The sequence below is a fragment of the Macaca fascicularis genome, chromosome X (assembly GCF_037993035.2).
Source record: "Macaca fascicularis isolate 582-1 chromosome X, T2T-MFA8v1.1".
Lineage (NCBI taxonomy): Eukaryota > Metazoa > Chordata > Mammalia > Primates > Cercopithecidae > Macaca > Macaca fascicularis.
In genome coordinates, this window is record NC_088395.1 from 77,547,588 (window position 1) to 77,565,099 (window position 17,512).

Consider the following 17,512-nt stretch of genomic DNA (forward strand, 5'->3'; position numbering starts at 1 on the left):
GGGAAACCAATGCCATGAAAGGACATCACACTCAACAACAGAATATCTGAGAAAATAGAATTGAGAGAGCTAGCAGATGGAAACATACAGAGATATAAAATTATAATCCACAGAGTTAAATAATAGTAACAATCAATAACATGCCTTTTCAGTTTTCATTATTTGGGATCAACAAAGCTAAAAATGCAAATGTTAGAGGTGACAGAAGGTGGAAGGTTAAAGAGAAAGAGAGATAGAAAGAATGGAAATATCCTCACAAAGTAGCAAGTAAAGAGATAAACTCCAAATCTGATTTTTTTTTAAAAAAGAAAGAAAAGTTTAAATACATGACTTGGGCTGAGCATGGTGTGGCTCACGCCTGTAATCCTAGCCCTTTGTGAGGCTGAGGTGAAAGGATAACTTCAGGCCAGGAATTCGAGACCGGCCTGAGCAACATAACATAGCAAGACCCTGTCTCTACAAAAAATTTAAAAATTAGTTGGGCATGGTGGTGCACACCTGTGGTCTCAGCTACTAGGGAGGCTGAGGCAGGAAGATCGCTTGAGCCTGGGAGGTGAAGGTTGCAGTGAGCCATGATCACACCACTGCACTCCATCCTGGATGACAGGCAATGTGACTCTGTCTCAAAAAAAAAAAAAAAAAAAAAAAAATATATATATATATATATATAATTTTAGGCCAGGCACCGTGGCTCATGCCTGTAATCCCAGCACTTTGGAAGGCCGAGGTGGACGGATTTCTTAAGCTCAGGAGTTCGAGACCAGCCTGGGCAACACGGTGAGACCCCCCCCCCATCTCTACTAAAAATACAAAAAAATTAGCTGGGCATGGTGGTGCGCACCTGTGGTCCCAGCTACTTGGGAGGCTGAGATGGGAAGATCGCTTGAGCCCAGGGTGCCAAGGTTGCAGTGAGCCAAGATCACGCCATTGAACTCTAGCCTGGGTGACAGAGCAAGATCCTATCTCAAAAAAAGTATACTTTTAAAATACATACATATATACAAAAAATTATATGCATGTGTATATAAAATATATACAATTTGAAGTTTTAAAAGACAGCCAACAGATAAATTTAAAATAGTATAATATAATTAACAAAAATTGAGAGAGGATGGTGGAGGTAACATGATATAATATGAGATAAATCCTCATCCATTATAATAGCAAATAAATAGATCATAAATAAAGCTGATAAATCAATAATTAGTTATTGGCCAGGCATAGTGGCTCACGTCTGTAACCCTAGCACTTTGGGAGGCCGAGGCGGGTGGATAGCCTGAGCTCAGTAATTTGAGACCAGCCTGGGCAACAACCAGCAAAACCCCATCTCTACTAAAAATACAAAAAATTAGCTGAGCATGGTGGTGCATGCCTGTAGTCCCAGCTACTCAGGAGACTGAGGCACAAGAATCACTTGAGCCCTGAAGGTGGAGGTTGCAGTGAGCCGAGATCATGCCACTGCACTCCAGCTCGGGCGACAGAGTGAGACCCTGTCTCAAAAAAAAAAAAAAAAAAAAAAGAAAGAAAGAAAGAAAAAAAAGAATTAGTTATTGTTACAAGCAGAATTATGTCCCTTCAAAATCCTACACTGTAGCCCTAACCTCCAACACCTCAGAATGTAACTGTATTTATAGATAGGGGATTTAAGAAAGGATTGCATTAAAATGAGGCCATTAGGGCAGGCCCTAATTTCATCTAACTGATATCCTTATAACCAGAGGAAATTTGGACACACAAATGGACACAAAGAATGAGCACACACAGAGGAAAGGCCGTGTGAGAGGACACAGTAAAAAGGTGGACATCCACAAGCCAAGGAAAGAGTACTCAGAAGAAATCAAACCTGCTGATACCTTGATCTTGAACTTCTAGCCTTCAAAACTGTGAGAAAATAAATATCTGTTGTTTAAGCCAACCAACCTGTGATATTTTGTTATGGCAGCCCTCCCAAACCAATACAGTGATACAAGCATGTAACTAAGATACATAGAGAGAACCATGAGAGTGGAAACAGAAATGGTTACAGTAATAGCCTTAAAAGTGGCTAAGACATATGCACAAGGCAATTCATTGCAGCACCCAAATGTCTATCAAGGGAGGCTGGTTGAACGTAATAAGGTACATACAGCAACTGAAATACAGGTATTAAAAATAAGGAATATTTCTTTTTATTATTATTATTATTATTATTATTATTATACTTTAAGTTCTAGGGTACATGTGCATAATGTGCAGGTTTGTTACATATGTATACTTGTGCCATGTTGCTGTGCTGCACCCATCAACTCGTCAGCACCCATCAACTCGTCCTTTACATCAGGTATAACTCCCAATGCAATCCACCCCTCCCTCCTCCCCATAATAGGCCCCAGTGTGTGATGTTCCCCTTCCCGAGTCCAGGTGTTCTCATTGTTCAGTTCCCACCTATGAGTGAGAGCATGCGGTGTTTGGTTTTCCATTCTTGTGATAGTTTGCTGAGAATGATGGTTTCCGGCTGCATCCATGTCCCTACAAAGGACACAAACTCATCCTTTTTTATGGCTGCATAGTATTCCATGGTGTATGTGTGCCACATTTTCTTAATCCAGTCTGTCACTGATGGACATTTGGGTTGATTCCAAGTCTTTGCTATTGTGAATAGTGCCGCAATGAACATACGTGTGCATGTGTCTTTATAGCAGCATGATTTATAATCCTTTGGGTATATACCCAGTAATGGGATGGCTGGGTCATATGGTACTTCTAGTTCTAGATCTTTGAAGAATCGCCATACTGTTTTCCATAATGGTTGAACTAGTTTACAATCCCACCAACAGTGTAAAAGTGTTCCTATTTCTCCACATCCTCTCCAGCACCTGTTGTTTCCTGACTTTTTAATGATTCCTGACTTTTTAAAGATGGTATCTCATTGTGGTTTTGATTTGCATTTCTCTGATGACCAGTGATGACGAGCATTTTTTCATGTGTCTGTTGGCTGTATGCATGTCTTCTTTTGAGAAATGTCTGTTCATATCCCTTGCCCACTTTTTGATGGGGTTGTTTGTTTTTTTCTTGTAAATTTGTTTGAGTTCTTTGTAGGTTCTGGATTATTAGCCCTTTGTCAGATGAGAAAAAATAAGTAATATTTCTACATATTTCTATGGAGTAATCCCTAGGATATAATGTTAAATAAGGGGGAAAAAAATCAGGTGAAGAGGCTGGGCGCGGTGGCTCATGCCTGTAATCCCAGCACTTTGGGAGGCCGAGGCGGGTAGATCACAAGGTCAGGAGTTCGAGACCAGCCTGGCCAATATGGTGAAACCCCATCTCTATTAAAAATACAAAAAAATTAGCCGGGCGTGGTGGCAGGTGCCTGTAATCCCAGCTACTCGGGAGGCTGAGGCAGGAGAATCACTTGAACCCGGGAGGCGGAGGTTGCAGTGAGTCGAAATCATGCCACTGCACTCCAGCCTGGGTGACTGAGCGAGACTCCATCTAAAACAAAACAAAACAAAAACAACAACAACAACAACAACAACAAAAAATCAGGTGAAGAAGAGTATATATGGAATGTTACCATTTATCTAAGAAAATGGGGGAATGAGGGGAGATATGAGTATATACTTGCCTGCTTATATCTGAACACATATTTTATATAAATTTTGTACATATGTTTTAAAATATTTTATATTTTAATATAATATATACTTATATATAATATAAAAATACATTATATAATCCCTTACATGAAATGGTGTAATATTTGCATATAACCTATACACATCCTCCCATGTACTATAAATCATCTCTAGATGATTTAATATAATATAAATGCTATGTGAATAGTTGTTATACTGTATTTTTATTTGTATTTTTTTATTGTATTGTTATCTTTATAAGACTTTTTGGTAATATTTTCAATCCATGATTGGCTGAATCCAAGGATTCAGAAACATACTGCCTATAAATTATTCTGACAAATATCAAACCTGAATCAGAACAAGCTTGTAGATCTAATTATCAGTTTATAGAAAACAAGGGTTAGAGGAAACAATGGACTATTAAGTGACACCATGAGGATGCACCAGAACCCAGAATTTAGAAAACTCTATAGGACAACCTCATTTCTTCAACAAATAAATCTGTTCAACAGATTTAAAAAAAAAAAAAAAAAAAGAGAAGAAAACATGTAGTTTCATTAAAACAGACATATTAACAAAATACAAAGTATGGATTATCTTTGGTCCTGATTTTAAGAAACCAATTGGAGAGGGGGTGGGAGGACTAGATATTTGATTTGGGGAAATCTTTGTTAGGTTTTATCAAGTGTGATAAAGTGAACTGGGTTTGTTGAATATAAAAATACATTGTCTTGGGGGACGTGGGGAAGCATTGGGACACAATTACAGGGTTGGGCAGGCCCCATCTGGTAGGAGTTCATGGGTGAGTCCTGGGTCCCCTGCTTGCTGAGGAGATGGATAAAGATGGGCTTCCTCTCGTGGGAGTCAGGCATAGACTTGATCAAGGTGCCAGCTATTCAACAGAAAAGAATGGTGACTTTTCTAAACCAAATTGTGGTGCACACTGTATAGTTCCTTAACTGCTCTTCTACATTTAGTGAGGAAAAACTGGCAAACCTTTATCTTTTTATCCAGAAAATTATATTGTAGATGCAAAGTTGTCATCTATACCAGGCCTAGATGATGGCACATTTGAAGTATCTCCTTAAAGTGCCACTAATGTCACAAATGGATCACGTTCTGAAGTCACCTCAGGGTAATAACAGCAGGACAGTACATAAGACTCTGGACCACAGGAAAGTCAAGTATTAGCAGGAAATAACTGTAGCTAAAGATTCAAGATTGTCATATATCTCAAAATGGTTCAAGTGAGTGTACCAGTGATGGCAATAAGAAACAAAATGATATCAGAAGGACTAGACCCAGATCTTCTTGAGACATCAGATGCTCCAGTGCCTGATGGCAAAAGTGAAAAAACTGCAGAACAAAGTTCAGATAGCAAATCTTCTTTTAGTGACTAAGCTTAATTTTGATAAGAATTACATGTGCATGCGTATTGCAAAATCATGGAACCAACCCAAATGCCCATCAATCAACAAGTGGATTAAAAAACTGTGGTATATATATACAACTGAATACTATGCAGCCATAAAAAGGAATGAATTAACAGCATTTACAGTGACCTGGATGAGATTGGAGACTATTATTCTAAGTGAAGTAACTCAGGAATGGAAAACCAAACATCTTATGTTCTCACTGACATGTGGGAGCTAAGCTATGAGGATGCAAAGACAGAACAACGATACAATGGACTTTGGGGATTTGGAGGGAAGAGTGGGAGTGGGGCAAGGGATAAAAGACTATAAATATGATGTCTTGTATACTGCTCGGGTGATGGGTGCACCAAAATCTCACAAATCACCACTAAAGAACTTACTCATGGACGGACGCAGTGGCTCATGCCTGTAATCCCAGCACTTTGGGAGGCCAAGGTAGGTGGATCACGAGGTCAGGAGTTCAAGACCAGCCTGGCCAAGATGGTGAAACTCCATCTCTACTAAAAATACAAAAATTCGCCAGGTGCAGTGGCAGGCGCCTGTAATCCCAGCTTCTCAGGAGGCTGAGGCAGGAGAATTGCTTGAACCCGGGTAGCAGAGGTTGCAGTGAGCCAAGATCATGCCACTGCACTCCAGCTTGGGCGACAGAGTGAGACTCCATCTCAAGAAAAAAAAAAAAAAAAAAAGAACTTACGTAACCAAATACCACCTATACCCCAATAATTTGTGGAAAAATAGAAAATAAATAAATAAATAAATGTGTTGGGGTACATTTACATTCTATAAGAGATTGAACTCTCCTAGTTCTAAAAACATCAAATGGCCATGTATACACCACCAAGCTTCCTCTATGTTTTAAAAAATTAAGCATTACAAGCTGAAAAAGAAATACATTGTCTTTTAGAAACACATACTGAAATATTTATGGGCAAAATTATACATTTTGAATTTGCTTAAAAATAATCCAGTGGGTTGGTCAGGCGCAGTGGTGGCTCACACCTATAATCCCAAAACTTTGAGATGCCAAGGTGGGCGGATCACCTGAGATCAGGAGTTCGTGACCAGCCTGGCCAACATGGTGTAACCCCGTCTCTACTAAAAATACAAAAATCAGCCGGGTGTGGTGGTGGGTGCCCATAATTCCAGCTACTCAGGAGGCTGAGGCAGGAGAATCACCTGAACCCAGGAGGCAGGGGTTACAGTGAGCTGAGATCATGCCACTGCACTCCAGCCAGGGTGACACAGCAAGACTCTATCTCAAAAAAAAATTAAAAATAATAAAAATAATGCAGTGGGGCCAGGGGTTTGCTATTCGAGGAGATATAGAAGAAACAAGAGTGGCTATGAGTTGACGATTACTCTAACTGAGTGATGGGTAAAAGGGGGGAATCACTGTACTATCTTACCTGTTTTATATATGTCTGAGCTTTTACAAAATAAAATATTTTAAAACACTGGGAAAAATATTTTTCTACTAAAAAATGTATTTGCCCTAAGGAGCAAGAGAACAGATAAGGCTGGGTGCGGTGTCTCACTCTTGTAATCCCAGCACTTTGGGAGGCCGAGGCAGGTGGATCACTTGAGGTCAGGAGTTTGAGACCAGCCTGGCCAACATGGTGAAACCCTGTCTCTACTTCAAAAAAAAAAAAAAAATTAGCCTGACATGGTGGCACACCTGTAATCCCAGTTACTCGGGAAGCTGAGGCAGGAGAACCACTTGAACCCGAGAGGTGGAGGCTGCAGTGAGCCGAGATCATGCCATTGCACTCCAGTCTGGGCTACAGAGTGAGACCCTGTCAAAAAAAAAAAAAAAAAAAAGAGAGAGAGAGAGAACAGATAGAGAGGGATGGAGCAGAAAATCACTTTTTATTACTTTAATTACTTTTCTGAACAACTTAATTTTACATAAACATACATTTGCATTTTGGGGGGTGGAAATAAATGTTTACAAAATTAATCTTTTAGGCCGGGCGCAGTGGCTCACGCCTGTAATCCCAGCACTTTGGGAGGCCGAGGTGGGCAGATCACTTGAGGTCAGGAGTTCAAGACCAGCCTGGCCAACATGGTGAAACCCTGTCTCTACCAAAAATACAAAAATTAGCTGGGCGTGGTGGCGCATGCCTGTAATCCCAGCTACTCGGGAGGCTGAGGCAGGAGAATTGCTTGAACCTAGGAGATGGAGGTTGCAGTGAGCTCAGATCACACCACTGCATTCCAGCCAGGGTGACTCCTCAAAATAAAATTTTTTTTTTAAATCTTCTAAATAACAGAAATGTAAGAGGAAGACTTCCACTTTCAGCCATGATGGAATAGCTCAATTCAAACTGACTGTCCCACTCTAAACAACCCTAAAAGCTGGAGAAGCTATAACTGTGTGAAGGCACTGGAGTGGCTACAATCTTTGAAATAAGGAAAACACGCAAGGTGAACCCTGAGTTCAACTCAGTTTTATCATATTATATATGATACAGGATTTATCAGGCTGTTGTCATAGCATTTTACATGGACAAATTCTACCACTATGTACTTACGCATACATTTTATAGTTTACAAAGCATTTTTCACAAAAACTCTAATTTTAACTCTATAACACTCTAAGGTAGATATTACCATTTTCATTTTACAAATGAGAAAACTAAGTAATCTTCCAATGTCACATAGCTAGTCAGTGGCAGACCTAACCTAGGTCTTCAGACTTCAAATCCTGTACTCTTTTCCTTATTTACTTAGTGCTTCAAATTTTTCATTTGAAAAACTCATTTAGAACTAAGTATTACCATTCCCTTAGATGAAGAAACAGTTACTCTATCAAGTTAGAGGTGAGAAAAGTAAAAAATAAATAATCAACCCAGAATTATAAGTTCAGTATTTGGTTCATTGAACCACTATAATAACTACAGTATTCTGAGAACTTTAACTGTAGTAAATATATCATTATAAAAGGAACACCACCAAAAAAGAATAGCACTAAAAGATTCAGCCCCCTTCCAGTTTCACACTAACTTTAACCATTTTCATAGAAGTAACAACCATCTCATTTCATCTCCACTTTCTCCTAAATTAAGACTTACCATAATCAGTCGTTGAATACCTTGTTCTGAGGCAAATGAAGCTTCACACATACTCAGCAACTTGCAAGCAACATAATGTACTGCAAAACAGTAATTAGGCAATGATAAACACAAAACATTCATTCTCCTTTTATATACACCAATAAAGATAAAAGACGATTGAAAGGAAGCCAGTTTTGTTGTTATTAAAAATAAAAATCGTAAAAGCCTTTTTAAAAAATCAGTTTTCAAAAGTAAATGACCTGAAACTTATTAAATGGATCATTTACTGAATGCTTCAGTAAGAGATTTATTTATTTATTTATTTATTTATTTTTTATTTATTTATTTTTGAGACAGAGTCTCACTCTGTCGCCCAGGCTGGAGTGCAGTGACGTGTGATCTTGGCTCACCACAGCCTCTGCCTCCCGGATTCCAGTGATTCCCCTGCCTCAGCCTCCCGCGTAGCTGGGATTACAGGCGTGCGCCACCACGCCCAGCTGATTTTTGTATTTTTAGTAGAGATGGGGACTCAGGTCTCGAACTCCTGACCTCTGGTGATCCACCCGCCTTGGCCTCCCAAAGTGCTGGGATTACAGGTGTGAGCCACTGTGCCCAACCTAGAGAGATATTTAATACTTAAATTTTAATTTCTTAAAGCCTTAAGTCCCAAAGACTCACTAAAAATGCCTGATTCCACATGATGCTCTTGTGTATACCATGTTAACAGAAAAATAATTCTAAATTCAATTGACCTAAAGCTATTCGACATCTGACAAAATCTCTGGACATCAGAATAGTTTTTTATTTTTCTCCTAAAACATGAAACTTTCTAAATATATATATATATATAATTTTTTTCTGTAGAGAGGGGGTCTCGCTCTGTCACTCACCCAAGCTAGAATACAGTGGCATGATCATAGCTCGCTGTAGCCTCAAATTCCTGGGCCCAAGAAATCCTCCCACCTCAGCCTCCCAAAGTGCTGGGATTACAGGTGTGAGCCACCACAACTGGCCTAAACATACTCTTTTCTGTAGATGTCATAACAGTTCTTAAAGTAAATTTAGAAAATACAGACAACTTCATTATGTAGCTCATTTTCTTTGAAAATAGGGAAGTTTGAATAATTATAACCTCTTTATTTCTCTAGTTTATTTCAGCATAAAACATATTCAAGTTTTAAAATACAGCTTCACAAATAAATGAACTAGTTACCTTTATGTTAGATATCAGCAGCCATTCTACCTATGCTAACACCACTTCTAATTAATAGTCCTTTGAAAAAAAGATTTGCCTAGCAGAAATTACAGGGTAATTGAAATGGTCAGATTTCTATTGCCCATCATAAAGTGTAAAATCTATTCATCACTTAACAAAATTAATTTGTTCTAAAAAACACTTTTGGTAAAATAATTACTAATCGTATATTTATACTAACTTCAATTTCCAGTTTTGAAAATTTTTGAAAGTGTTTCTTTTTGGCTGGACACAGTGGCTCACACCTATAATCCCAACACTTTAAGAGGCTGATGTGGGTAAATCACCTGAGCTCAGGAGTTCAAGACCAGCCTGACCAACAAGGTGTAACCATGTCTCTAGTAAAAATAGAAAAAAAAAAAAAAAACAAAACTAGCTGGGAGTGGTGGTGCATGCCTGCAATCCCAGCTACTAGAGAGACTGAGGCAGGAGAATCTCTTCAACCTGGGAGGCGGAAGTTGCAGTGAGCTGAGATCATGCCATTGCACTCTAGCCTGGGCAATAAGAACACAACTCCAACTCCAACTCAAAAAAAAAAAAAGAAGAAGAAGAAGAAAAGGTGAAGTTTGGACTGGGCGGAACTCAACACAGTGCGACAAAGCAGCTGTGGCCAGACTGCCTCTCTAGATTCCTCCTCACTGGGCAAGGCATCTCTGAAAGAAAGGCAGCAGCCCCAGTCAGGGTCTTATAGATAAAACTCCCATCACCCTGGGACAGAGCACCTGGAGGAAGGGGCGTCTGTGGGCACAGCTTCAGTGAACTTAAACTTTCCTGCCTGCCGGCTCTGAAGAGAGCAGCTGATCCTGACAAGGAGGATTCTCCCAGCACACCACTCAAGCTCTGCCAACGGACAGACTGCCTCCTCAAGTGGGTCCCTGACCCCGGTGCCTCCTGACTGGGAGAGACCTCCCAACAGGGATCTAGAAAAACCTCATACAGAAGAGTTCCAGCTGGCATCAGGCTGGTGCCCCTCTGGGACAAAGCTTCCAGAGGAAGGAGCAGGCAGCAATCTTTGCTGTTCTGTAGCTTCCACTGGTGATAACCAGGTGAACAGGGTCTGTAGTGGACCTCCAGCAAACTGCAGCAGACCTGCAGAAGAGGGGCCTGACTCTTAGAAGAAAAACTAACAAACGGAAAGCAACAACATCAACATCAATAAAAAGGACCCCCACACAAAAACCCCATCCAAAGGTCACCAGCCTCAAAGATCAAAAAGGTAGATAAATCCACAAAGATGAGGAAAAACCAGTGCAAAAATGTTGAAAATTCCCAAAACCAGAATGCCTCTTCCCCTCAAAATGATCACAACTCCTCTCCAGCAAGGGCACAAAACTGGACAGAGAATGAGTTTGACAAATTGACAAAAGTAGGCTTCAGAAGGTGGGTATAACAAATTCCTCTGAGCTAAAGGAGCATGTTCTACCCAATGCAAGGAAACTAAGAACCTTGATAAAAGGTTACAGGAACTGCTAACTAGAATAACCAGTTTAGAGGGGAACATAAATGAACTGATGAGCTGAAAAACAGCAGGAGAACTTCGTGAAGCATACACAAGTATCAACAGCCAAATCAATCAAGCAGAAGAAACGATGTCAGAGACTGAAGATCAACTTACTGAAATAAGGCATGAAGACAAGATTAGAGAAAAAAGAGTGAAAAAGGAACAAACGAAGCCTCCAAGAAATATGGGACTATGTGAAAAGACCAAACGTACGATTGATTGATGTACCTGAAAGTGATGGGGAGAATGGAACCAAGTTGAAAAACACAATTCAGGATATTATCCAGGAGAACTTCCCCAACCTGGCAAGACAGGCTAACATTCAAATTCAGGAAATATGGAGAACACCACTAAGATACTCCTCAAGAAGAGCAACCCCAAGACACATAATCATCAGATTCTCCAAGGTTGAAACAAAGGAAAATATATTAAGGGCAGCCAGAGAGAAAGGTCAGGTTACCCACAAAGGGAAACCTATCAGAATAACAGTGGATCTCTCTGCAGAAACCCTACAAGCCAGAAGACAGTGGGGGCCAATATTCAACATTCTTAAAGAAAAGAATTTTCAGCCGGGTGCAGTGGCTCACACCTGTAATCCCAGCACTTTGGGAGGCCGAGGTAGGAGGATCACAAGGTCAGGAGTTCAAGACCTGCCTGGCCAATATGGTGAAACCCTGTCTATACTAAAAATACCAAAAAAAAATTAACTGGGCATGGTGGCACATGCCTGTAGTCTCAGCTGCTCAGGAGGCTAAGGCAGAAGAATCACTTGGACCCGGGAGGCAGAAGTTGCAGTGAGCTGAGATCACGCCACTGCACTCCAGCCTGGGCAACAGAGTGAGATGCCATCTCAAAAAAAAAAAGAAAGAAAGAAAAGAAAAAAAGAAAGAAAGAAAAGAAAAGAATTTTCAACTCAGAATTTCATATCCAGCCAAAATAAGTTTCATAAGCAAAAGAGATTTCCAAACAAGCAAATGCTGTCGGATTTTGTGACCACCAGGCCTACCTTACAAGAGCTCCTGAAGGAAGCACTAAATATGGAAAGGAAAAACCAGTACCAGCCACTGCAAAAACACACCAAAATATAAAGACCAAGGACACTATGAAGAAACTGCATTAACTAATGGGCAAAATAACCAGCTAACATCAAGATGACAGGATCAAATTCACACATAACAATATTAACCTTAAATGTAAATGGGCTAAATGCCCCAATTAAAAGACACAGACTGGCAAATTGGATAGAGTCAAGACCCATCAGTGTACTGTATTCAGGAGACCCATCTCACGTGCAAAGACACACATAGGCTCAAAATAAAGGGATGGAGGAATATTTACCAAACAAATGGAAAGCAAAAAAAAAAAAAAAAAGGAGGGGTTGCAATCCTAGTCTGATAAAACACACTTTAAACCAACAAAGATCAAAAAAGACAAAGAAGGGCATTACATAACGGTAAAGGGATCAATTCAACAAGAAGAGCTAACTATCCTAAATATATATGCACCCAATACAGGAGCACCCAGATTCATAAAGCAAGTCCTTAGAGACCTACAAAAAGACTTAGACTCCCACACAATAACAGTGGGAGACTTTAACACCCCATTGTCAATATTAGATAGATCGAGACAGAAAATTAACAAGGATATTCAGGACTTGAACTCAGCTCTGGACCAAGCAGACCTAATAGACGTCTACAGAACTCTCCACCCCAAATCAACAGAATATACACTCTTCTCAGCACCATATAGCACTTATTCTAAAATCAACCACATAGTTGGAAGTAAAACACTCCTCAGCAAATGCAAAAGAACGGAAATCAAAACAGTCTCTCAGAACACAGTGCAACCAAATTAGAACTCAGAATGAAGAAACTTGCTCAAAACCGCACAACTACAAGGAAATTGAACACCCTGCTCCTGAATGACTACTGGGTAAATAACGAAATTAAGGCAGAAATAATGAAGCTATTTGAAACCAATGAGAACAAAGAGACAACATATCAGAATCTCTGGGACACAGCTAAAGCAGTGTTAAAAGGGAAATTTATAGCACTAAATGCCCACATCGGAAAGCTGGAAAGTTCTGAAATCGACACCCAAACATCACAATTAAAAGAACTAGAGAAGCAAGAGCAAACAAATTCAAAAGTCACCAGAAGACAAGAAATAACTAAGATCAGAGCAGAACACAAGGAGATAGAGACATGAAAAATCCTTCAAAAAATCAATGAGTCCAGGAGCTGATTTTCTGAAAAGATTAACTGAATATCATAGATAGACTGCTAGCCAGATTAATAAAGTAGAAAAGAGAGAAGAATCAAATAGGCAATAAAAAATGATAAAGGGGCTATCACCACTGATCCCACAGAAATACAGACTACCATCAGAGAATACTATAAACACCTCTATGCAAATAAACTAGAAAATCTAGAAGAAGTGAATAAATTCCTGCACACATACACTCTCCCAAGACAAAACCAGAAGAAGTCGAATCCCTGAATAGACCAATAACAAGTTCTGAAATTGAGGCAGTAATTAATAGCCTACCAACCAAAAAAAAGAAAAAGAAACTCTCGGACCAGACAGATTCACAGCTGAATTCTACCAGAGGTACAAAGAGAAGCTGGTACCATTCCTTCTGAAACTATTCCAATCAATAGAAAAAAAAAGGATTCCTCCCTAATTCATTTTATGAGGCCAGCATCATCCTGATACCAAAACCTGGCAGAGACACAACAAAAAAGAAAATTTCAGGCCAATATCCCTGATGAACATCAATGCAAAAATCCTCAATAAAATACTGGCAAACCGAATCCAGCAGCACATCAAAAAGCTTATCCACCACAATCAAGTTGGCTTCATCCCTGGGGTGCAAGGCTGGTTCAACATAGGCAAATCAATAAACATAATCCATCACATAAACAGAACCAATGACAAAAAGCACATGATTACCTCAATAGATGCAGAAAAGGCCTTCAATAAAATTCAACACCCCTTCATGCTAAAAGCTCTCATATCTCAAAATAATAAGAGTTATTTATGACAAACCCATAGCTAATATCATACTGAATGGGCAAAAGCTGGAAGTTTTCCTGTGGAAAACTGGCACAAGACAAAGATGCCCTCTCTCACTACTCTCATTCAACACAGTATTAGAAGTTCTGGCCAGGGCAATGAGGCAAGAGAAATAAATAAAGTGTATTCAATCAGGAAGACAGAAAGCCAAATTGTGTTTGCAGATGACATGATTGCATATTTAGACAATCCTGTCGTCTTAGCCCAAAAGCTCCTTAAGCTGATAAGCAACTTCGGCAAACTCTCAGGATACAAAATCAATGTGTAAAAATCACAAGCATTCCCATACACCAATAATAGACAAGCAGAGAGCCAAATCATGAGTGAAATCCCATTCACAACTGCTACACAGAGAATAAAATACCTAGGAATACAACTTACAAGGAATGTGAAGGATCTCTTCAAGGAGAACTACAAACCACTGCTCAAAGAAATAAGCAAGGACACAAACAAATGGAAAAAAATTCCATGCTCATGGATAGGAAAGATCAGTATCACGAAAATGGCCATACTGCCCAAAGTAATTTATAGATTCAATGCTATTCCCATCAAGCTACCATTGACTTTCTTCAAAGAACTAGAAAAAACTACTTTAAATTTCATATGGCACCAAAAAAGAGCCCGTGTAGCCAAGACAATCCTAAGCAAAAAGAATAAAGCTGGAGGCATCACACTACCTGACTTCAAACTATACTACAAGATTACAGTAACCAAAACAGCATGGTACTAGTACCAAAACAGATATATATACCAATGGAACAGAACAGAGGCTTCAGAAATAACACCACACATCTACAACCATCTGATCTTCAACAAACTTGACAAAAAAAGGCAATGGGGGAAGGATTCCCTATTTAATAAATGGTGTTGGGAAAACTGGCTAGCTATATGCAGAAAACAGAAACTGAATCCCTTCCTTACACCTTATACAAAAATTAACTCAACATGGATTAAAGACTTAAACATAAGACCTAAAACCATAAAAACCCTAGAAGAAAATGTAGGCAATACCATTCAGGACATGGGCATGGGCAAAGGCTTCATGACTAAAACACCAAAAGCAATTGCAGCAAAAGCCAAAATTGAAAAATGGGATCTAATTAAACTAAAGAGCTTCTGCACAGGAAAAGAAACTATCAACAGGGTGAACAGGCAACCTACAGAATGGGAGAAAATTTGTGCTATCTATCCATCTGACAAAGGTCTAATATCCAGAATCTACAAGGAACTTAAACAAACTTACAAGAAAAATACAAACAACCCCATCAAAAAGTAGGCAAAGGATATGAACAGCCACTTCTCAAAAGAAGACATTTATGCGGCCAAAAAAAATATGAAAAAAAGCTCATCATCACTGGTCATTAGAGAAATGCAAATGAAAACCACAATGATGTACCATCTCACTCCAATTAGAATGGCAATCATTTAAAAAGTCAGAAACAACAGATGCTGGCGAGGATGCGGAGAAATAGGAACGCTTTTACACTGTTGGTGGGAGTGTAACTTAGTTCAACCATTGTGGGAGACAATGTGGCAATTCCTCAAGGATCTAGAACCAGAAATACCATTTTGACCCAGCAATTCCATTACTGAGTATACACCCAAAGGATTATAAATCATTCTACTATGAAGACACAGGCACACGCATGTTTACTGCAGCACTATTCACAATAGCAAAGACTTGGAACCAACCCAAATGCTCATCAATGATAGACTGGATAAAGAAAATGTGACATATATAACCATGGGATACTATGCAGCCATAAAAAATGAGTGCATGTCCTTTGCAGGGACATGGATGAAACTGGAAACCATCATTGTCAGCAAACTAACACACGAACAGAAAACCAAACACCGCATGTTCTCACTCATAAGTGGGACTTGAACAATGAGAACACATGGACAAGGGAGGGGAACATCACACACCGGGGCCTGTCAGGGAGTGGGGGCAAGGGGAGAGAGAGCATTAGAACGAATACCTAATGCATGCAGGCTTAAAACCTAGATGATGGGTTGATAGGTGCAGCAAATCACATGGCACATGTATACCTATGTAACAAGCCTGCGTGTTCTGCATAGGTATCCCAGAACTTAAAGTAAAATAAAATAAAATAAAGAAAAAGAAAATGTTTCCTTTTTTATTCCAAAGTTCCAAAGTTTGCTAATCCTTCAGTATTTTCAAAGACTCTGGTCTCTCAATTATTGCCCCTTTCTAAAAGTATCTTGAGTACCTCCCTCTCAACTTATTCCTTCTTCTCCACCTTCAAACGTACCCATCTCCTCACCTTGAAAAAAAAAAATCAACTAACCCCACTATGCTTCAAGTTTGCATCCATTTCTCCTCTTCCTTTGATTGACAAACTTCTTGAACTGAAAAGTCTGTCTACTAGCTCTACTGTTTTGCTACTCACTCATCTCCTTAAATGTCCGCAATGTGTTTTGCATCCTTACCACTTTACTAAAACTGCACTCTCAAAGATCACCTTCCTTAACTTCAGAGCAACATTTCATAATGGCCATAACCTTTCTGAAAAACATTACTCCCTTGGAGTTTCAGACCAGCCTAAGCAACATGGCAAAACCCATACCTACAAAAAATACAAAAATTAGTGGGGTGTGATGGTGCATGCCTTGTAGTCCCAGCTACTTGGGAAGCTGAGGTAGGAGGCTGACCTGAGCCCAAGAGGCAGGGGTTGCAGTGAGTCAGTATTGCACCACTGCACTCCAACCTGGGTGACAGAGCCGGATCCTGTCTCAAAAAAAAAAAAAAAAAAAAAAAAAAAAAAAAAAAAAAAAAATTACTCCCTTGGCCTGAAATATCCTGGTCCTTGTGTGGGAAATATCTTAGTCTAAGAACTTTGTCTGCTCCAATCCTCACTTTCGTAATCCAGCTGTTTATAGTTATCACCAATAAGTCTTCAAGCCAAAGGCAGCTGAGGCTGAAACAGAATGCTACTTCCATATAAAGATGTTTTCTTTGTTGCTGTAGCTCCGTCTTGTCTTCTCACCAGCCTGTTCCTGACCCCTCTATATTATAAACATCTTGGTTAGGTAATTGGTGACTGATACCTTTGAACATCCACTTTACTCTGCTCTACCCACAGCCTGAAATTGAATTGACTTTAGATAAACACAGGGTTGTACCCTCTGACATTTATAAATGTGTAAATTATTGTTTATCTAGCTTTAAACTATTCTTTCCGAAATCCTCAAGCATAATTTAAGATTGGTATCTTTGTTCTGGTATCTTACCTTTTCCCTTTCATTTACTCCATACCATAAAATGGTATAAGAACCCTATAAGGAGAACACACTCAATAAATGACTAATAAATCTCCAGTAGAATTTTTTTTTTTTTTTTTTTTGAGACAGCGTCTCGCTCTGTCGCCCAGGCTGGAGTGCAGTGGCCTGATCTCCGCTCACTACAAGCTCCGCCTCCCAGGTTCACGCCATTCTCCTGCCTCAGCCTCCTGAGTAGCTGGGACCACAGGAGCCCACCACCACGCCTGGCTAATTTTTCATAATTTTAGTAGAGATGGGGTTTCACTGTGTTAGCCAGGATGGTCTCGATC

The 17,512-nt window shown here is 39.6% G+C and overlaps 1 protein-coding gene and 1 pseudogene across 1 annotated transcript in view; one reads left to right on the forward strand and one right to left on the reverse strand.

The window, feature by feature from the left end:
• Nucleotides 1-17,512, reverse strand: part of TEX11 (testis expressed 11) — a 292,291-nt gene that overhangs the window by 264,705 nt on the left and 10,074 nt on the right. The window contains exon 3 of the mRNA XM_005593879.3: nt 8,128-8,207. Within this exon, the coding sequence (XP_005593936.2) occupies nt 8,128-8,207 (80 nt within the window). The remainder of the gene's footprint in view (nt 1-8,127; nt 8,208-17,512) is intronic.
• Nucleotides 4,454-5,020, forward strand: LOC102139878 (WASH complex subunit 3 pseudogene; annotated as a pseudogene).